Genomic DNA, 14,973 nt, shown 5'->3' on the forward strand with positions numbered 1-14,973 from the left:
GCATACATTATTGGTTGCCCTCAAAAACGGTTGCCCCCCCCCCCTTCTTCCTCTTCTTCTTCCTCGAGCTAGAGACCCAGATAACTGAGGGGCAATATCTGTGACAGGCTACTGAATTCAATGTGCTCAGCAAGTGAGACTCGGGCCTGAATGGCCTGGGCTATGCATTAAAAGCGATGAGGTCAGCCCACCATTTTGGCCCAAACAAAGGTTACCACCATGTAGTTGCATTTCTCACGATCGCACACCGTAACCCTCTGATCAAATGGGTCCTTTGTGAAACCTCATATAAAAGGGCATGTTATACAATAGTGGGTTCGAATAATAACACAAGGAGGGGTCAGTTATCAGAAAGAAGCCAGTCACACAGGGAGGGGTAAGGGGTCTGAGGGGGTTTGGGGAGAGGGAGTCAAGGGGGTGCGAAAGCACCAGGGTCTGTGTGGCAAAATGTGGCATCAACTGAAAGAGGGGAACGGCTGGGAAGAGGCATTCGGGAATGAAAGGGAGGCAGAAAAGAAACTCTTCCCAGAAGCAGTTGAGCATGACCATCAGAGGCCAAACGACAGGGGAGGAAGAAGACCCTGCACAGAAAGACTGAATTGCTCTCACAATGCAGGAGCTGGATGTCCAATTTGTTAGTTGGTGTTTGCTGCAGTTGGACCACTCTGCAGCGGGAATTTGTTTTGACAGTACCCCAAGCTTCGACAGACTGTGGAGTAACAAATAAAATCTTTTACTGAACCCCCAACAATGAACGCTTGGTATTTGTTTGATATTTCTATAAGCAAATCTATTACATGACACATAACTTATCAGTGCAACACGCCTACTGAAAATAAACAGCCATATTTACACTAGGCATGCAAGAGTTTAAACGTATTGCTTTTATTTGCTAAAATTTTTTTAGTCAAAATCAAATTCATCACAGTAGCTTGTCAAAGACATGCTGAACATTTTTGAAAATGTTTTGCTGTATCCCTGGTATCTCCATCTGGAAGTGCACAAAGCACAATAGAGAGAGAGACCTGTGGTTTTGTCTCTGCCATTTACACTTGCTCGCTGGGTTTGGACTAGTGGAAAAAAATGCAAGGAATCACAAGGTTGAAACAATCTATTTAAAAGGCATTGTTTCATTTAAACAGCATTGTTTCTTTTTTTGGCCACCATTTATTTCAGTATGTCCGATAAGACAGTATTTTTTTCACTGACCTTGGTAGAGAAGCAGACAAAAAAAAATCTACTGCATCTCCAATAGATTGGCTCATGTAATCACATCAAATTCCAAAATAAAAGCTTATATGTATACATAAATACAAAAAACTTAAATTTGGGGTAATGGAGTATGTGTGCTGGGGGCTTCAAGGCCTGAGTGACCCCTGGCATGCGGGCCAAGCTCTGGGGAACAGTAAGACAGGCTAGAGATGGCTAACCAAAGTTTTCAGTAATGGCTTTCAGGGTGGCCCAACTACATGCATGGAACATAAGGGCATTCAGTTAACACAAATGGGACGTGCTTGTAAAGCTGACCCCGTAGCGAACAGGGACAAGGCATTGGGTGTTTTGAGTGTTTTACAAGAACATCAAGGAAGAGGGGTGGGGGCGGGGGTGGTGGTAGGTGGGGGGGTTTTGTGGCCTTCTTCACATTTGCTATCTAACTATTTCACATTTGATTTCGGCATGATTTTGTACAGAGGGTAACAAATAATGTGAAAAAGAGATATGGCATTTAATTTTATGGAATTTGAGTCATCAGGATTAAGAATAATTTATTTGCTCTTTGAATGCATTTATAGTTTGAGAACAAAGTTCATCCGGGTTCTTTTTTTTTGTGTGTCAAAATAACAAAATGAGTCACAGTGACCATACAATAAACTTGACAACATAAATATGCCAAAACTTAATATAAAAACACAACAAGAACCTTGAACAAGGTGCTAGCAGGAGTATCCCATACAGAAACATACTAAATCAAAGATCCCCTCAAACTAAATCAGCAAACGATGACGTATTGTTCTGCTTTTGAATGCAATGCTTTATCATTCAAACCCTCCCACGGTCAGATTTCACTGAGTTTTGCAGTCAACATCTCCTTCACTGGTCCCCTTCAGTTTCTTCAACTCCCTCAGTAGCTCATGCTCTAAGGTTAAGATCTCCTTAGGTTTCTTGTACTGGATGAAAGAAAAAAATAATTACTTCCACAGTCGCACCCTGTTTCCCCTCATACACATCCCCTGCTGCAATCATGTTTGAGTTGAATGGAATAACACACAAAATAAGAAAAATGAAATGTCATAGAGAGACTAAATACGATGAGAGGGCAAAAGTTGATCTTCGAGTTAGATGTGTTTGCCACAATTCTAACTCATCCTGAAGATATGGTTTAACTGCTGGCATTGATAAAATTAAACCAAATTCCTATTTTTCATGACAGTACGTTAGCCATGTGCTCTATGAATGTGTAGCTCAACGTTATCCTTTCTTATGCGCATCATTTAAGTCACTCTCACTTCTGGATCAGTCCATGTTTACTGCTTTAGGGAAGATACAATATTGGATAATTTGTTCTTAGTTGTTGCCAAAAAACTTACACTGATGATCAGAGTGTCATTGGCATAGGTGAAGCTGAGGGCAGAGCAGTCCAATGGCAGCTGGATTCGGTCTAGATCAGGAACACTGAATTTCTTGTAATACCTGGAAAGACATGTGGGAGATGTGATGAGTTTTTCAGGCTGTGGATAAATATTTTATCAACAGTGCCATCTATAGGGCAACCACAAACACCACATGCAATAAAAAGTGTAAACATGCTGAGACAGCCCAAAATGTTTTCAATCTTTATGTGGTAGGAAAAAAAACCCAGATAATCCATGCATATTTACTTTTTGTTTGAAGTTTTAACTATGCAACATCTTCCAGAGGGTTCCACGGAGACACTGAAGACCTCTTTTGGGTAGGGAAGGTTCCGTATCCTCCACTGAAAACAGCTCTTAGTGTCTTTACGCATGAATACAGGCTGAGGAAACAAGCAATAAAATGTTTCCAATCAGTCAACAAAAAAAACAAAAACAAAACAAAAAAAACAGAAAATAACTTAAAAAAAACAACAACAACAAAAACAAAACCTACATTTGAACAGTTTTCCTTGATCATCTCTGAATCCAAAGAGGCAATATTGGCTGCAAGTGGCTCGCCAACTTCTATCTGCCACTGGCCCTGAGATCCAAGTGTACTTTTGGTACGCCATTTTCGCACTGCAACGAGCCAAATGATTCCCAGTAAATTCTTAGTTAAAATACAAAGAACAGTATATACATGTTTCAACTGGAAAACTGAGATATGTCGTTCAGCTTACCAATGAGATCGTCTGTTTTAAAATCATATTCTTCTGCCATTTCTTTTCCATCTGCAAAGAGGTAGTGAATCTTTCGTTTTCCTAGGGAAAAAAGGCCGGACAGCCTCAGCGAAGTCATGTAGATTGAAATATATCTAAAACAAGCACACGATACTATTCAAGCGATGTAATAAATACAAATGCCCATAAGCGATGCAATACCCTTTTCAAAAGACAAGTTACGTTAGTGAGGACGTGAGAGACTCCCTTAATGGGCTGTGTAATGTAGCCTAGTTGTAAACTAGGACTAATGATCAAATATGTTTCACAATTTAGCCTTTGGCATTTATTAATATGGTTTTTCTCGTTTTACGTTATTTGCATCCAAAAACGTGGCACATATAAAAACGGCTCTTTGCTGATAGATAGATGGATAGACAGATTGTTTTAATAGCCACACGACCAAGGCCGGTGGGATTTGTTTTTGGTACACTTCACATTCTCAACGAAGTTAGCTTGCAATATAGCTAGTTCCGTAAATAGAATAGTGACACACGGGATTTAACTTGTTGTTGAGCGATCTTTCCACACAAAAGAAAAAAAAATATTTTACACAAACATCTTGCGATTGTTAGTTGCGTTTTGCACCCACCATCGTGTATCAAAGCTGTTTTCTTTGACGATCTCAGGAGCTCAGCCCAGCTTTGCACAGCCATTTCCCCCTTGTAAACTGAAACTTCCTGAAACAGTACGTCGCTACGGTAACTGAGGTAAGCAGTAATTAACACATTTTCAAATTATTATCGTTCTTTCAAGATTTTTAAAATCTGAAATGGTTTCATAATTGGGTATATGAATATTACAGTAAAAACATTTTAAGTAAAGGTGAGAACTGTCGGTAAAGTTGATAAAAAATAAAACTCAAACATTGCCCCGGAAGTTAATCGGAGTAACTACCGTTTGGTCCCGCTGCAAGGGGAAATACAATTGGTCACACATTTTTAGAAATAATTCAGCTGCAAACTCGTATTATTAAACGGACTGATGTATGCGTAAAGAAGAAGAAGCTCAAAGTTCAAGGCTAGATGAGGACAGTTAATCGTAAACACTATAAATGCTATACATCTTGTTATTGTAGTTAACATGAGCTAAAGTTAGCTTCGTTAGCTTACCTTAAATTAATTTTGTTGCGTTTGTCAATAATGGATGTTCGCCATGGGATCATTAAAGCTTTCCCTAAGACTAAGAGAGCCAGAGCACCGGGTGGAAGAGTTTCCCCCCCGATGAAGAAGAAACCTGATGAAGATGTTGTCACAGGTTGCGATTGCGCGTGTGCGTGTGAGAGAGAGAGAGACGTGGATAAATATGGTCCACGTCTCAGTAATATTTATAATGAGCATGCAAAAGCAGAGAGCCAGATAGCAGTACTACTCAAAATCCAATTCCTTTCTTTTGTCACAGGGAGTGCTTTCAAAGGTGTCACGGTGTTCATCCTCCCCGCGGGCATAGGGAATTCCAGATGCCAGATCTTCCAACGACAAATTCACCAAAACGGAGGACAGACCGAGAAGTCATTCTGTCAGAATGTTACTCATGTAGTGGTAGATGACAATATGGACAGTGACAGGGCCCTCCGCCTATTGAAAGTGGATTGTTTGTCACCTGCAATCCATCTAGTGAAGTGCACCTGGTTGAGCTCATGCATAACTGAGAATCGACTTCTGGACACAGCCGGATACAGCCTTCTTTTACCTGATAAGTCAGTTCGCTAATAGCTAATACTAGTTGTGTAGACTGCCTGTGTAGCCCGTACATCATCACTTGTATATTGTTCCACTCAGCCTCTTACATGGCCGGGCCTCTGCCTGTGATTGCTCTGTACACCCTGCCAGAAAAGAAACAATGCTAAAAAAAATGATGGCTACTTATACACTAAATCTGCCAGTTACAGTAATGGTACATGTTATAGAACAAAAGCGTTTGAAAAACCGAGATGATGACAATCTGGGAAAATATGTCTTGTGAATCTCATTCAAACTTCTTATATTTTGTCACCCTAGAAACTCTGAAACGCATCATGGAAATATAAAAGACGATTTGGCTAGTGTCTGTTCTGCAACACAGGCACCTTTGGAGCCCGAGTCAGATCATAAAAAAACAGAGGAGACCACAGAAATGGTGGGTTCACATTTCTTGTTTAGGAATTGCATTTTGCATTGCTCTTAGGTGTCACATTTTTCAGGTATCAATCATACAGTGGATGTCAATTACACATGGTCAAGAGACCAATCTATAAATCAACTGCTGTGCATCTCTGTTGTGTTTTTTGTGTTTAACACTTTTTCTTTTGTTATCCACGCCGTAGATCTTAGACCAAAAAGAGGACATGAGAGAGGAAGATGGGGTCTCACATAGTGACTTAGAAGCTCTCCTCACTGGCCAAAACCCCATGAAAGACAACCCTGGACTCAATGTTGATCTCACCGATGGCATCGCCAAACAGAAGCCAGTCACTGGAAAGTGGGTCTGTGCCTTGTCCTCCCAATCCAAAAGTAACAACCACAACAAGCACATCACAGACAAACTTGAAGTGTTGGCCAAGGCCTACACAAACCAGGGAGACAAGTGGAGGGCACTGGGATACTCCAAGGCTATCAACGCACTCAAGAGCTACCACAAGCCTATCTCATCTTATCAGGTCATTATCATAATATTACATAATTAACTTGTTGTCTATTTAATTTATTTGGAAGTGTTAACAGTGCTGTCAGTTGTTTTGGTTTTGATTATAGTAGATGTGTTGTATGAGGCATGACAACAATTTTTGTCAGATTTTTGTCCGCCGAAAGAGGTCTTTATATTTTAGTTTCTCACAAAATGTAAGATCTGAGGAGGTGAGAGGAGAAGGTCTAGTGTGACTATTTATAAGGGCAATAGCTTTTGGTATTTAGAATTCACATGGTGTTGGACAGTACTTCCTGCACTGTGAACATGATCAATGTTTGCCTGAAATGGGTGGATATAGAATGAAGAGACTGATCTGATATTAGGAATGCACTGATATCACTTTTTCACTGCCAATACCAATTCTAAGCGTGAATCTTAAAGTATTGACCAATACCAAGTTCCAATCCATTTGTTTTGCTGAACAGCAGAAACTTAGACCATTGCTTTGGGGTCAATGGGCAAAGTAATTGAGATATAATCAGTTTTTTTTTCTACAATTAAAGAAGTATAAACTTCCATGTGCTAGAAATTCAGTAAATCAAGCCATTTTGCTTTTATTCATGATATGTTACTCATGGCTTTTGGTTTTGGGTTTTAGTATTTGGTATGATCTCTGATACCGATACTCCATTTAGCCTGGTATCTGCCAGATATCTGTTACCAGTATCAGTGCATCTGTTATGTAATCAAAATACAGAGCTATGAGCTGTCTTGTTGACTATTAATAGAGGATTGACCTATGGACACATACTCTGTTGAAATTTTACACTAATGATTTGCATAACACAGTAGTTCCATCAATTTTGAATCAGAATACAGATGATTTTTCCAAGTAATACCTTTGGGAATGGTGCCTTACTCACCTTTCTCTTTAACTAACCTGCCATTTTAGTTCCAATGTCTATATTGTAAGCCAGGACAGATTTAAAGATGTGATACCTCACACTTACAAGCACTTCACATTACCCGACTCCTCTCTCCTTTCTCTGGCCATTGGAGACAATATAACATTTTCTGCACAGCCTTACTCTCTCAGGGGATTGTGCTAACAGATTAATTTTTAAAATCCTTTATGTGTCCTTTTAATGATTATCTGACTCATTTGCTTCAGGAAGCTTGTCAGATCCCAGGCATTGGAAGGCGTATGGCCGACAAAATAGATGAGATCATGGAGAGTGGTCACTTGCGGAAAATAGATTACATAGGGGAGTCTGTTCACGTTCTGGAGCTTTTCATTAATATCTGGGGTGCAGGTGTGAAGACTGCACAGCTATGGTACCAGCAGGTGAGAAATACACACCAACACACACATGTACACACGATGGCACACACTTAATTTAATTTTCAGTTTATATGGGCACTTGATGTAAATTCTTGAAGAAAGAATTTTATCTTGGCCATGAAATTTAACGACAAGAGCAGACATCACATTAGTTCCTATGACAAGAGTTGAAAACAGACTCTTCTGTCGCAGAATTGTTTCAAAAGCTGTGTATTTTTTTTTTTTTTTGCTGCTACAGTTCATGTTCAGTGAAACATTTTTCTGTTTGCATTGAGGCTACTCAGACTTGATAAGACTAACAAGAATAATGTTAACTAAATGTCAAAAGGCTCAGTATGTGAAACTTATCAATGCAGTAAACATTTAGACATCACCAGTGTGACAAAACTCTTGAGTTGGTCGCTTTGAAAATATACATGTTTGGTTGTGTTTGGAAGCATTTTTTTCAGATTGCAAGTGTATTAATACCAAGGCCACACATAACATATTTCTGGTAAGTTTAGTACTCCCTCCGGTGATAAGATTTCCATGCCAGTTAGGTTTGATGTCAGATTATACAGAAAACAATGTTTTCTGGGCATCCGGATAGCGTAGCAGTCTATTCTGTTGCCTGCCAACACGGGGATCGGCAGTTCGAATCCCCGTGTTTCCTCCGGCTTGGCTTGGCGTCCCTACGGACACAATTGGCCGTGTCTGCGGGTGGGAAGCCGGATGTGAGTATGTGTCCTGGCTGCTGCACTAGCACCTCCTCTGGTTGGTCGGGGAGCCTGTTCAGGGGAGAGGGAGAACTGGGGGGAATAGCATGATCCTCCCACGTGCTACGTCTCCCTGGTGAAACTCCTCACTGTCAGGTGAAAAAAGAAGCGGCAGGTGATGGCACATGTATCGGAGGAGGCATGTGGTAGTCTGTATCCCTCCCCAGATCAGCAGATGGGGCGGAGCAGTGACCGGGACGGCTTGGCAGAGTGGGGTAATTGGCCAAGTTCAATCGGGGGAGAAAAACGGGGGAAAATCAAAAAAAGAAAAAAGAAAACAATGTTTTCTGAACCTTTCCAGCAGATAGCTTGGAATTTTTAGAAACTGCTATGTTTTCTTATTCTAACGGGGATTTCGGTAAATTTCCAAATTCACTGAGGCATTCTGATGTACTATATTATGTTTTGCAAAAGACAAGTAAACCCAAGGCAAGAGTGAAAGGGGAACAGTATGTCAACAATGTAGGCTATACCATTTAATGTTTTTCTTATAAAGGCTACATTTTCTAGGGATTTCGTACTTTGGAGGACATCCGCACAAAGGCCAACCTGACTCATACTCAGAAAATAGGACTCAAGCATTATGATGACTTTCTAGACCGAATGCCAAGGGAAGAAGCTGCTGCAATTGAAAAAGTGGTAACGTATTAGCCTGTCTCAAGATACTAATGGTTGAAGCTAAAAGGACTTCAGATGAGGAGTTATCAATTTAACTAACCGAACTTGGAGAATTAACACGTTTGAATAAAGTTTATAGAATGTTTTTTTGAAAAAGACAATCCAGCAAATGAGAATTATTATGGCACAGTGCTGAAGGTAAGGGAAACATAGCAAGCCATGATTTTTAGGTTTGTGCCAGATTTCCTTGACTGTATGATGATGGGAAAAGCAGACTGTATATTCTCTCAAAGTAGTGCATCCCAATGGGGAGGAAAATCTCTCTTGAAACTTGCTGCATCATAAGTCAGCCAGATACCTGTACAGTCTTGCTGGGCACAAAGCTAGTTGTTTTCATATAATACTTGGATTTCTTTTTTCTCCAGGGCTGTGAGATAGAAAGTGCAGATTAGATTTGCATGTGTCCTCCCTCTGGCTTGTCAAAATAATGTCTTTCTTTAGCTTTCCTACCTCCTACTTTCTGGCTCAGATCAGGTGAATTCTTGGTTACCAGAGCTACATGATCAAAAAGGAAAAGCATGCTAAGTAAAGTTTATTTTATTTGTCTTGAAGGCCTAATATCTAAGACATTATACAGTCGCAGTCATTATCAAATTCAACTTTGAATGATCATTTTGTGATCAGTAGTAAACTTCTCTGTAGATGTATTTACATCTTTCAGCTGGAAATGACAGCTTATAAACTAGCTCCAGCCTTAAACAGCAGATGGCAGCCTCAAAAAAAACAAACGAGTATGGTTATTTCTCTTTCTAAAAGTTGATGACTTCTTCTGTATCATTTGTCTTTTTTTTCCCCTCTTTTGGGGGATTTACAGGTGAAGGAGGCTGTCCACTCCATCGACCCAGGCCTGCTGGCCATGGCATGCGGATCCTACCGCCGAGGAAAGGCCACGTGTGGCGATGTCGATATCCTCATCTCTCATCCCGATGGCAAGTCCCATAAAGGCGTCTTTAGCAAAGTGATACAGATCCTCCATCAGAGCGGTAAGCTTTGCTTTTTATTCAAGGTGTTGATTTCCCCATGCTTTCCTGAAAAATTGATTCGCCTTTTAAATGTACTGTATTTGAAGTCTATGAAACTAACAAGCCTAAGATGATTCCTCACCGTTTTTTTTTTTTAAGGATTTCTGACAGATGACTTGGTGAGCCATGAGGTGAACGGAGAGCAGAAAAAGTACATGGGTGTGTGTCGTTTACCAGAACCTGGCCATCGCCATCGCCGCCTTGACATAATTGTGGTGCCATACAATGAGTTTGCTTGTGCCCTCCTGTATTTTACAGGGTCAGCGCACCTCAACCGCTCAATGAGGGCACTGGCAAAGACAAAACACATGAGCCTATCAGAGCACTCACTGAACAAAGATGTGTTACGTCAAGGTGGTTCGAAGGTATATAGTGGCACTCCACTCCCTACACCCACTGAAAAGGATGTTTTTACTCTTCTGGGCATACCATTTAGGGAACCTAATGAAAGGGATTGGTGATAATGTGCCTATAATATTTGGCCAGTCAGTATATCTTGTTTGATTCTATAGGCAAAACATACTAGTTACATGTTGATGCCTAAACACTGAACCTTGTAAAGGACATCGACTTGAACTTTTAAGATCCCTGCTTGATGATATTAATTTGATTCTGCAGACAAAGAACTTTTTAATACAAAAACTGCTTAGAATATTTTAGTCAGGATTACTGAATGTATTTATACACTGATGCAAAGACAGGATGCAGAGCTGGAGGTGGCAAAGTTGGAAGATGCTAAGACTTTCATTGGGAGTGACGAAGGTGGATAGGATTAGGAATGAGTATATTAGAGGGACTGCTCAGGTTGGACGGTTTGGGGGTAAAGAAAAAGAGGCAAGATTGAAATAGTTTGGACATATGTGAAGGAGAGATGCTGGATATATTGGGAGTAGGATGCTGAATATGGAACTGCCAAGGAAGAGGAAAAGAGGAAGTTTATGGGTGTGGTGAGGGAGGACATGCAGGTGGCTGGTGTGACAGAGGAAGATGCAGAGGACAGGAAGAGATGGAAATGGATGATCCGCTATGGTGACCCCTAACAGGAGCAGTCAAAAGCAGTAGTAGTAGTAGATAATCCTGGCTTCAGAAAACGTTAAATGTTGAATTTCTTTATCCTCATTCAATCCTAAAGTATAGTTTCGGCTCTATTTTTGTAGTTTTTAACATTGTGTACATTCATAATGATGTCATTTTACTTAGTGGCTTTATCGTAGAGATTTTGGACATGGGAGCTCTGCTAGACATAACTTTAAATCAGTGTCTTTTCTGGGCCGAATAATACGAGCATCAGACATGTTTGACCAAGTCAAATTTTAATCCAATTATTAAAGCCATGTATTTGGAAGCGAAAACAATAGTGAAAGTTAAAAGTTGTTACCTGAAATGACCATTACAGTTGTCAGTCACATTGCTGAGCTACTTCCTGGTTCAACTTACACAAATGACCAATTGTTGTACCATGGGATAACTACCCAGTTAGCACAAGGGAGAAATCATAGATAATGGGAAATCATGTACACAGTCTAACTGAGGCACTAGGGTTTTTTTTTTGGTAGGGCAGGTCATATTCTGTGACCCCAAAAGATGTCGCTTTAAAGCTATGTCTAGCAATACTCACTGTTCAAAATCTTTACAATGAAGCCAGTGCATCAAATTATATCATAACTGAGAAGCCCCAAAGACAAAAACTATGAAAATAAGACACAGGTTGTTAAAAAAAACAAAAAAAACAAAACAAAAAACAAAAGAACAGAATTGCCCTTTAAACTCTCTATTCCAGTCTTAACTGGTCATTGGATGTTGATAAGACTGAATTGTAATGGGTGTCCTGCTGTTAACCTTGCCATGTTATATGTAAGGTCCTGGTGGAGAAGTCGGCTCAATTAACTTTATTTATCCCTCAGGGGCAATTAATATATAAGCATCTGCACATGTTTTCAACACACACTTGAAACAAAACACAAACAATGGAATCAGAGGGGTTACCTGACACACTAATCAGAAAATGCAAATAGGGTGGAGGGTTGGGGTCTTGGGGGCTGTAGTAAATAAGAGGCACACAGGGAAGGAGGGGGGAGGCTAATGCTCATTGAAAGCCTCATGGTTTCGGGGTTTTCGCCTTACAATTTCGATAACGATTTGACTTCAGTGACAGACTACAGATTTAAAGGAACAAAATCCACTGACTATAAAGCAGAAATTATATTAAAGGTACAATCAGTGAAATATTTCCACTAGTGACCACACTCAGTGAACAGTAGAAATTGCAACATCAGCAATCGTCCCATGAGTGATGGTTGCCTGCCAATGACAAAACTACACCAATAACTACCTCACAATTTGTTATGCTACCTAAAGCAGAGAGGTAATTGTGTTGTAAAACGCTGCAATATTCATAACTCGCACATGACTATGAATCTAATGACAGCGCTGCTTACCCACCCAACAATGGCATGGCCAATCCAGCTTTGGTTTTTATGCCATTTTACAGCTGCAAAGTTTTTGCCACCTCTAAAAAAATGACTTACATTTGTCATACTTTTGGAGCAGCATTTTTTACGTTTTGTTTTGCTGGATGACCAGGCTTTTTGGGGTTCCTCAGAGTTGTGATGCAAAGTTGGCTCCTCCATATTATTGAAATATTCAAAGGTGCAGTAAGATGACTGTATGGGCACCCGTAGTTGTGTGGGAGAACACTGGATTTTAAAGGGTGGAGCGCTCTGAACCAGTTTGTTTACCACAATAAAGGTGTCTTCGGGACAACTGTATGGTCACAATTCTCATCTGTTGCAGATTTTGGTATATCATGAGTTTTGAGAGTCAGAAATTTCAGCACCTGGCAAAGCTATCATTTTGCATTTGGTATAGATTGACAACACCTCCCAGTTTCGCCTGATATAGTGGTCATTTTTGCTATTATATTATGTATTTGTGTGTGTGTGTGTGTGTGTGTATTTCCCATACTTATTTTTTTATTTTATTTATACTTAAAACGTTTTTGTGCACTCGCAGTTGTACCAACAATGCCAAGCCTAATTCCTAGTGCATATAATACACATGGAATTTTTGATTCTGATAAAAATTTTACTGGGTGTTTTTCAAGAAAATATTTTTTTTTTCAGACAGATTATAATGAGATGTAGGACTGAGTTAGCATACTATAAACCAGGTCCACAGTAATAAAAAATTCCTAATCGTGAACACCCCCCCCCCCCTCACACACACACACACTAACACTTAAACCAGCTATTTCTAATCAACACCACTGAGTAAAAGGGAAACTAGTCGGCGTGGTGCACGGGTGGAAGCAGACACACGGTTCGGACTTTTACTTTCTGGAATCTGGTGCGTCCACCAACAACAAACCCAGAAGAGAAAAAAGAGGAGGGGGGGTCCGGGGACAAGACGCTTAGCACCAGAGACGCACAGATCTGTGATTGGACTACTTTCTGTCAGGCCGGCTCTCTCGGGCCCAATCACGGATCAGTCCGCAAAACGAGTGGCGAACCAAGCGTAGCTCTGCGCCCATCACGTTGCGCACATGGAGCGGGTGGAGGTGACCACGCCACACCCAGCCCAGGAAAGACTCGGGGAACAGCTTGTGTAACGATTGTGTCAGCCAGTGGCACCTACAGCAACCAGTTGCGCCAATGTTGTGCCTCCTTGAAATGTCCAATTACGCAGAAGAGGCGGTGCATGCGGTGGCCTTGCAGCGCGACCGGGGCCGTGAATCACTTTAAAAGATTCTCGGCTACGTCTTTTTCCTTTTCTTTTTTTTTTGTGAACCAAAAAAAAAGAAAAGAAATCGGCCCGCATATGTTTTTTTTCCTCTCCCACATATGTAGCTAGCGTTAGGAGGAATGAGAAGCGTATGTTCATCTTTGAAAATGGGATTGTTTCTGAACGCTGTCGGCTCTGTCACCCCCACCGAATCCGCAGCAGACGGGGTAAGATTGAGAATACCGAAAACAAGGCTGGATCCTGGCTGAGTTGCTAGCAAACTAGCTACTCAGCTACCTAGCGAAACTTAAAGAAAATGAGCAGGGTTGTCGTTTAGTTTCCTGATTTGATAACTTTTGTTCATCCACATGCTTGTTGAATATTCGCACAGGTAGTAATGTTAGCCTTTGGCGAGCTCAAACTAGAACTAAGCAACTATCGAGAGGAGTTACTAGCCATGCTAGCTAATTTAGCAGGGGAGAAATTACAACGGGTAAACTAGGTACAGGCTATCGATGTGACGGCCTGTTTTATTTTTTATTTAGGCCCAGCTATATGTCATCCTACGTGCGGGGCAATTTGTTGAGAATTGCAGAAACCTTCCTTGAAAATGTTGTGCTACCAGTCAGGCAGCTAACACTTCACAAGTGTTTTGAATCGTGTGTTTTGCGACAGGCTTTCTACCACGTTATAATTGCCAAGCATTCACTGAGTAATGGTATAACAAAGCCATTGTTGTGTAATACTTGTGTTGAAAGGTTGCTCGTCAGGGTCTTTAAAAAAAAGAAGCTACGTGGCGTATTTATAGCATTGTAAAGTCGACGAGCCTTTGAAAACGAATGCCACCAAATGAGTGAGCATGTCTCTCAGGTCCCCTCTTCTGGGTGTCAGTCAGTATATATATTTGTGTGCGTGTGTGTGTGTGTGTGTGTGTGTGTGTGTGTGTGTGTGTGTGTGTGTGTGTTTTTTTAAAGTGATTGCACCCTAAAAAAGAGGAATAATGTATTTTGCATGACATTATTTATGAAGCCATTCTGTGAAGTTACCAGTTTGTATCCATGCCTTGCAAAATTCCAACAGAAAAACACTGTAAACTCTGTTGGGTCCCAGTCCCATCAGAAAAGAGCAGGTGAGTATTAATTGTTGATGTTAAATTTTACGTTAAACTACCGCACCACTGAATTTCTTGAGAAGCAGCCAAGATTTAGTGCAGTCGACCGTAGACTTTATTCAAGTGAGCAGGAACCACAAAGTTTGACCTAACAGAAACCAGAATGTCATTTCAATGCTCAGCAAGACCACAGCTGCAAGACATGGATTCTGCTCATTGTCAGGGGAAGCGCTCTACAGTAGTTTAACTAATTAGATTTTTGCCTCTGCTTTTTTACCTTTGGGACAAAATTGTTAAAATAATGATCAGACAGTCCAAAGTCATGAGGTTGATTTTATTTTTCTAAT

At 40.6% G+C, this 14,973-nt stretch overlaps 2 protein-coding genes across 3 annotated transcripts; one reads left to right on the top strand and one right to left on the bottom strand.

Annotated features, from left to right (window-relative positions):
• Positions 1 to 879: 879 nt before the first annotated feature.
• dpcd (deleted in primary ciliary dyskinesia homolog (mouse)) lies at positions 880 to 4,555 on the bottom strand. 2 transcript variants are annotated; one of them, XM_056280028.1, is made up of 7 exons: positions 4,504 to 4,555; positions 3,984 to 4,096; positions 3,353 to 3,403; positions 3,127 to 3,251; positions 2,880 to 3,013; positions 2,589 to 2,691; positions 880 to 2,168 (listed from the first exon to the last, which is right to left on the bottom strand). In XM_056280028.1, the coding sequence occupies exons 2-7, from the start codon at positions 4,045 to 4,047 to the stop codon at positions 2,064 to 2,066; spliced, it is 582 nt and encodes a 193-aa protein (XP_056136003.1). In that variant the 5' UTR covers positions 4,048 to 4,096; positions 4,504 to 4,555; the 3' UTR covers positions 880 to 2,063. The 2 variants fall into 2 exon arrangements, with proteins under 2 accessions (XP_056136003.1, XP_056136002.1); XM_056280027.1 differs by having other exon boundaries at positions 3,353 to 3,433.
• Positions 4,313 to 12,611, top strand: poll (polymerase (DNA directed), lambda). The gene is made up of 8 exons (XM_056280026.1): positions 4,313 to 4,648; positions 4,793 to 5,090; positions 5,392 to 5,509; positions 5,697 to 6,029; positions 7,170 to 7,343; positions 8,606 to 8,734; positions 9,588 to 9,756; positions 9,895 to 12,611. The coding sequence occupies exons 1-8, from the start codon at positions 4,534 to 4,536 to the stop codon at positions 10,254 to 10,256; spliced, it is 1,698 nt and encodes a 565-aa protein (XP_056136001.1). The 5' UTR covers positions 4,313 to 4,533; the 3' UTR covers positions 10,257 to 12,611.
• Positions 12,612 to 14,973: the final 2,362 nt, after the last annotated feature.

Source organism: Lampris incognitus, chromosome 5, assembly GCF_029633865.1.
Source record: "Lampris incognitus isolate fLamInc1 chromosome 5, fLamInc1.hap2, whole genome shotgun sequence".
NCBI classification, from domain to species: Eukaryota; Metazoa; Chordata; class Actinopteri; order Lampriformes; family Lampridae; genus Lampris; species Lampris incognitus.

What these genes read in the sequence shown, in the direction of transcription:
- dpcd (XM_056280027.1), bottom strand. Translation starts at nt 4,047, where the DNA reads ATGGCTGTGCAAAGCTGGGCTGAGCTCCTGAGATCGTCAAAGAAAACA. An exon ending in GTTAAAACTTCAAACAAAAA is followed by an intron (nt 2,692 to 2,879) that starts GTAAATATGCAT and finishes ATGTCTTTCCAG; the next exon opens with GTATTACAAGAAATTCAGTG. An exon ending in ATGACACTCTGATCATCAGT is followed by an intron (nt 2,169 to 2,588) that starts GTAAGTTTTTTG and finishes TCTTTCATCCAG; the next exon opens with TACAAGAAACCTAAGGAGAT.
- poll (XM_056280026.1), top strand. Translation starts at nt 4,534, where the DNA reads ATGGATGTTCGCCATGGGATCATTAAAGCTTTCCCTAAGACTAAGAGA. An exon ending in TGATGAAGATGTTGTCACAG is followed by an intron (nt 4,649 to 4,792) that starts GTTGCGATTGCG and finishes CTTTTGTCACAG; the next exon opens with GGAGTGCTTTCAAAGGTGTC. An exon ending in CTGCTGCAATTGAAAAAGTG is followed by an intron (nt 8,735 to 9,587) that starts GTAACGTATTAG and finishes GGGGATTTACAG; the next exon opens with GTGAAGGAGGCTGTCCACTC.